Below are 6,526 nucleotides of genomic sequence, written 5' to 3'. Positions count from 1 at the left end.
AACAGTCTCTGCGACCAGATATTTAAAGAGAAAAATTAAGGTTATAAAACACCATTTCTCTGTTATCAATTGGAATACACTAAAAATAGGATAATGGAAATACATGTTCTTAAAGCATTTCCACAGGAAATGTCCATAATTATGACATTCTAAACCATTTAGCAATTGTATATGCTACATTAACTAAAACAAAGGTATTCCTTATCGCACATTTTAAAGGTGGAAGGATACTCTAGTTTAAGTGGGGGATATTTAGGGGGAAAATATTTTGGCTCCAAATGTATACTGCGCCAAGGCAGCTTCATTCTAAAAACATAAACCATTTAAAATAAACTTTTATATTTTGAAGCCAATAATCCTTCAACACAATGAATAGTTCATAGTCCACTTTCTGACTAAGTGTCAGAGGTTAATTTTATGGGCCCTGTTTTAAGGCCTGTGAACAGCCCTCACTACTCTGAGAATCGGGTGTAGGTGGAGGTTCATCTTTAAAGCCTGAAGACATTAAGTCTTTTGCAGCAGGTGGTGGCCCATAGTCTTGGGGACCATGAGTTGGAGGTGGTAATGGGGCACCAGGAATGAAGTACTCTCTTGGGCCAAATGAGCCTAAAGGTCTAAATGGTGCAGGTCCTGGAAAAAAATCACGAGGGTCAAAAGGCAAATCCCGTTGTCCAGGTGGAACACCTGGTGCATATTCTCTGAAGCCTATTGGTGGACGCATTCCAGGACCTGGAAAATAAAAAGGAAGTTACGTAAATACCCAGAAATTTCTGAACTTGGGTGATTTCAAGTATGTTAAAATAGTCTTTAATTTCTCCCAAGCCTAGAACATCAACTGGTGAACATCCTGACTTGCCAGATGAGGCAAACTGAAATGGAACAAGTTTAGGTTATAGCCTGGCCAACCAGCCATGAAGCAACATATTAAGGATTTAAACATGGCTCTACCTAGCTCCAGGCTTATCTTTTTTCTTTCCCTACTATATAATTGCAGAATTATTTCTATCTCACAAGAGCTCCATTTATATTTGGAAGTACTATATTACCATGACAAGATGATAGACTATGAAATAAGAACTTTACTACATCAAAGAAATTTTGATAAAAGGAAATCTTACTATTTATTACTGTATCTATTAAAAATTCATAAAGTATTTCTGCATGGACTTTACACATGCCATCAGAATCAAGGTGCATGCCCTCCTGGAAAAGGCCTTCCACAGCCACCTAATTAAATCAGCAACATTTATTAGGTCACTGTTAAATCCTCCTCTTTAACACTTCCCTCTGACTTTTCTCAAGGTAAGGAGGGTTTGACTTTTCCTTTTCTATATTCTATAACCTACTGCTTATGCTTCCATTATGGGTGATTACAAACTTTATGCTATAGGATTTTCATATCTGTAACAAAATTTTAAGTTATGTCATGTGTCTCATCCACCTTTCCATCTATTGCAGTGCATATCAACATATTTTCAACAAACATCTGCAGAAGTATTATTTCTGGCTTTTCTCTATATAGCCCCTTATCCTTGTCTATGAGATAGCTATTGCCTATCTCAGTATAAGATTATGTAGTGTCCCATATGTCCCAGAAAACTGGAGGAAAAGTTAAAATGTACTCAGCTGTATCCTTTCATTGTTAAGACCTGAGATAGCAACCAACTGTTTTAGCAAGCAATAGAAATGAAAGATGAATGTGATTTATAAGTCAATCACTACTGTTCAGATCATCATACCAAATGGTGGAGGAATTGGCCGAGGCCCAAAAGGCCCACCGAGCTGAAATGGCGGTCCATACCAAAAGGGAGGTGGTGGAGGCCGTCCCATCGGGGGTCCCATAGGGGGGCCCATGAAGGGTACCCCTGAGAAAGGAGGGGGCCGTTTCATAGCCATATTAACCTGCAATTTAAGATTTTAAAGCAGTTAAAAGTTTTTAAATTCCTATGTATTAAGACAAAGTACCAACACCGATAAAAACTAAAACCCAAAACAGGCACCTGTCCAGAGAACACCATCAGTGCAACAAAACTCTACCCACCCCTCCTGTGTATTCCCACTGACAGCTTACAGAAGTTAGAAGGATTCCACAAGAGGGAGCAGTTTGTAACTGATTATATCTGCACAGGAAAGGGAAAGGCAAGAGGACTGGCAGAGGTTATTAACACAGATGATTTCTGACCAGTATGTCATGCTGTATTCACTACAACCTATTTCAAAGGGAGTCCTCCCCCTCCCCATCACTTCGTTTTCATCACAATAGCTCATTACTTCCATATTAAGAATGAACAGAATAAAATGAAAAATCCATTCTCTACCCATGTAATAATAGCTACTAGAGTATCTTCAGTAAGTCTTTCATATATTATTCAACCTCTGAGATCTTTAAGTAGACTGTCTTGTTTTAAATAAGAGGAAACAAAAGCAAATGGATTATCATAATTTGTTGAAGGCCACACTGCATATTAAAGGGTCTCAATCCCAGGTTTGCCTCCAAGCCATGCTTTTCCCACCTCTACTCATCTCTAACAATGGGTCTTTGCTCTCTTTTAAGTCTTCTACTACAAAGGGGTTTGGGGGTCTTATCTAAGCTGCCCTTAGATTGCTCCAGAGATGTATATTCCTGGAATATGTATACACTGGAACTTGAGAAGTATTTTCCAACACAATGCTATATACACAAATTAGGAAGACAAGGCTTTAATAATTTACTTTCATTTACTGTACACCATTTGAGATATTGATTTATCATTTCCTATGAGTAGTGGGTTTGAAACTAAACAATTAAAAATTTGTTTTATTATAGAGCTGCAGAAGACCTACCAGATATAATAGCAACACAGTTACAAGAGAATGCACTTATGTGAACAAATGAGACCATTGCTTGGGACTGGCTCAAGAGGTCATTTCAGATTATCATTGTTGCACTGAATCAGTATTTCACTTTCAGAAAATCTGATACCAATCTAATTCAAATCACTCAAAATAGGGTTTGCACAAATGGAGGAATTCTTAAATAGCATTCTTCCAAACAAAAGTAAAAATGATGAATTATATAATTTATGATGAATTTACTTTGCCTTAGATCATTCAACACAAAACACCATATAAAGTTAGAGTGATAACTTTTCACATTCTGTAGTTCATTATAGTTGTACACACTTAAGCCACATTTCCAAGTTAAGGAGAAAAGTAAGCTCAATATTGCATGCCATTTAAAGCAAACAAGATCAGTGTCATGCTCTGAATATCCTTCCCAGAAATGCACAGAATAAAACCCAATTCAGTTCTCAACCTCTAAGTACTTACTCCAACTGGATGCTCAGTCAAAGAAGTAATGGTAGAAACTGAGAGGGTCTCAGGTTCTTGGGGAAGAGTTTGCTTTTTAGAAAACAAATGGGATAGTACAAATAGAACACAAAGAAGGATAAAGCAAAGAGCAAGTACTGTAGGAAAGCTACATGTTCCTGCACGACCACGTGATTCACAGTAACTACAGAACTTACCTTGCCCTCATCCGTCACCTTAGCTGGAGAAGAACTTCTGGAGCTGCTGTTCATGTGAGCTGGACCACATCCTGGGTCTGTTAGAGATCAAAGAATGGATTCAGACTTATTCTAACATGAAAAGAATAAAAATCCTGCATCCACAATTACAGATTCTTTGAAATTACTTGGTCTTTTTACCAGAGGCAACGGGTTTCCCAGATGCCTCAGAAGACCATTGAGTACCAGGTAAAGGTCCATCCATTGACCCTTGGTAAAGAAAGATCAGAGCGCTTGTATGTATTTTTCAGAAGAAATAAACCACTGGTGGACAGGTCAGGGTTCAACAATAACTAGAAAGCAACATTAAAAATGGGTTGGCCAGGGGTTGGGGTCATAGCTCAGTTGTAGAGTGTTTGCCTAGCATGTGTGAGGCACTGGGTTTGATTCTCAGCACCACACCATCTACAATTAAAAATATTTATTTAAAAAAATGGGTTGCCCAATATGTAAATCACAATTTATGAAGAGACTTAAGTAAAATAAAGAACTGCCTTGGGTTGATAGAACAGCAAATTAATACGTACTGGTCCTAAACTTTAAGCTATAGACTTGAAGTATGTGTAGGTTGGCTTTTCTTTAGTCTGTATAACCTGACTTCCAATCTTACCAAGACTACAGTCCTATTTAGAATTGGAAATAAGACTCAGTATTTCATATTGGAAATATGTATGCCACATAAAGTTTAAGGCTACTTTTATAATATTTGGGAAAGGAACACCATAGAGATTTAATTTAAAGATAAAGGTTTACACTTCACAGTGTAAAATTTAAAAGAAAAAAACAATACAGGGACCTCCAGGAAAAAAAAAATGTTTTCTATTCTAGAACAGATTTTACAGAAAACATTCACTAAGATAAAGTAAGAAATCATCTTCTATATATTGTACAGGCCCAAATTCTATGTTTTCATTAGAATATTCAAAAGGGAAAAAAAACCAAAACCTTGAAGCAGTTTACTATAAAGCAACATGTGAATGCTCACCAAATCCATTTCTAGGCATATCTCTTTGATTAAGAGTAGCAGAAGGAGGTCTCCCAGCTGGCTCTGCTGTCAGTGGAGGGGAACATTCTCCACCACTCACGGGGGATGGACCAAAAGAGCCATTATGGCTCAGTGGACCTAAAGATAACAATGCCATGTTACTACTTTAAGGCAGCCTTCTCCCTGACACCAACCCCCACACCTCCCGCTTTAGCAAATCATTCAGATTATTTCATAACCATTACACACAGAAATAAAAAGTAATTTACATACATTCTGCACCCAAGAAATAAAATAGCTCCTTTTACAAAGTGCCCCCTACCTCTCTCAGGAGGATTTTGTAAATTTGGTCTCCCCGGCATTGGTTTTACAATCACAGGTTCATATTGCCGCATTGCCATCTTTTGGGTTATTTCCAGTAGTCTTGAATATTGAGAAAGAATGGGCTGAATTATGAAACAGCAATCATAGATAATATCTAGCATAACCTTAAAACACTATAAAACATATAGTAAGATATAAAAATCACATACTTCTGTCTCAAATTAGCAGCTTCCCTTTTCTCTTCAGCTATAGCTCTTTCTGCAGAACGAGCTTTGAGCTATTAAAGAGAAAATATTCAAATTCAGTTGCGGTAGGCTATGCAAAAAATAAAGAAAAGGGGGAAAAAATCTTACCCAATTATCATGAGCTTTCTTCTCATGCATAGCAATCTGAAAAAGACAACACATTAAAAAATGTTTTTAGGGACTCATTATAATAGCCTATAATTGTCTGTATTAGATTTCAAAGAATTCTGCAACTACAGGACAGTATTAATTACTACCTGGTTTTTAAATGAGCGCTTGGTTTTCTGTAATTCTTCTTCCATCTCTTCAATTCTCCGCCTAAGAATTACAACAATTGAATAAAATTTGAAACATTCTGACCATTTTCCCTTTATTCCATCAGCTATACTTTTAAAGACTTTTATCATACATAAAAAAACATTTCTATAGTTATATGAATCCAGTGTGATCAAAACTAATACTACAGGCCAGGTGCAATGCCACATGCCAGTAATCCCAATGATTGGGAAGCTGAGACAGCAGGATCACAAGTTCGAGGTCAGTCTCAGCAATTAAGTGGGAACCTATGCAACTGAGACCCTGTCTCAAAGTAAAAAAAAGGTCTAAGGATGTAGCTTAGCAGTAAAGCACCAAAAATAAATAAATAAATAAATAAAATAAAAACCTAATACTAATAACTTTTTTATCATTTAATTGCTAGAGATTCTGAATTGATAAATTATAATTTCCTTAACTGTTCATCAGTGTGTTCTCAAGTAATTCTGCTAGAAATATCTTCCTCCTTAAAACTTTTTTTCTTTTTTTCAAATTATATCCATAGAAGATTTCCAAGGTCTATCAAATGCCACACTTTTGCGGGTCTTGATATAACACACAGCAAACTGATTTCTTAAAGAATTACTACAACATACAAAACCCCCAGAACTGTTTGCATTGACCAAGTTCCCTATGGTCTTGCCCATTGGGTATAAGTAAATTTTTGTTAACATTTTTCATTTGTTAAGTTGAAATTTATTTTTTCTCCTGTGTGAATTAAATGTGTTCATATTCTCTCGTTATTTATACTTCCGTGCTATTTCTTCTATCTACATAATGTAAAAAAAAGATTAAAAAGAAAGCTAACACTAATTCATTAGACATTGACACCCTCCTTTAGAAACTGAACTCACTTGTAATTTTTAACTTCCTGAACAGCGGAAACCACCTTTTCATCTGCAGCTGACAGCTGCTGCTCTTTTTCTAGTCTCTCACATTCTTCTTGACTCAGTTTCCTAAAATAAAGCCAGTTATCAAATCAAAAGTTTCTCTTTGTGAATATCACTTCCCACAATTCTATAAAATGCTTAAGCACATAAAATAGGAATTCAAACCTGCAATTTCATAAATCAAACTCTGGCAAATCACTTACATTTTCTAACTTCTCCTCT

The 6,526-nt window shown here is 36.3% G+C and overlaps 1 protein-coding gene across 1 annotated transcript in view; it reads right to left on the bottom strand.

Annotated features, from left to right (window-relative positions):
- Nucleotides 1-234: 234 nt before the first annotated feature.
- The window catches only part of LOC143389758 (transport and Golgi organization protein 1 homolog), a 46,795-nt gene continuing 40,503 nt past the window's right edge, over nt 235-6,526 (bottom strand). The window contains exons 19-28 of the mRNA XM_077108357.1: nt 6,269-6,370; nt 5,357-5,417; nt 5,208-5,243; nt 5,064-5,131; nt 4,853-4,953; nt 4,531-4,668; nt 3,687-3,755; nt 3,507-3,583; nt 1,740-1,902; nt 235-729 (exon numbers count right to left, since the gene is read on the bottom strand). Of these exons, the coding sequence (XP_076964472.1) occupies nt 416-729; nt 1,740-1,902; nt 3,507-3,583; nt 3,687-3,755; nt 4,531-4,668; nt 4,853-4,953; nt 5,064-5,131; nt 5,208-5,243; nt 5,357-5,417; nt 6,269-6,370 (1,129 nt within the window). The 3' untranslated portion in view covers nt 235-415. The remainder of the gene's footprint in view (nt 730-1,739; nt 1,903-3,506; nt 3,584-3,686; nt 3,756-4,530; nt 4,669-4,852; nt 4,954-5,063; nt 5,132-5,207; nt 5,244-5,356; nt 5,418-6,268; nt 6,371-6,526) is intronic.

This window comes from Callospermophilus lateralis, unplaced genomic scaffold (genome assembly GCF_048772815.1).
Source record: "Callospermophilus lateralis isolate mCalLat2 unplaced genomic scaffold, mCalLat2.hap1 Scaffold_62, whole genome shotgun sequence".
Classification (NCBI taxonomy): Eukaryota; Metazoa; Chordata; class Mammalia; order Rodentia; family Sciuridae; genus Callospermophilus; species Callospermophilus lateralis.
This window is presented reverse-complemented; position numbering and strand designations above follow the sequence as displayed.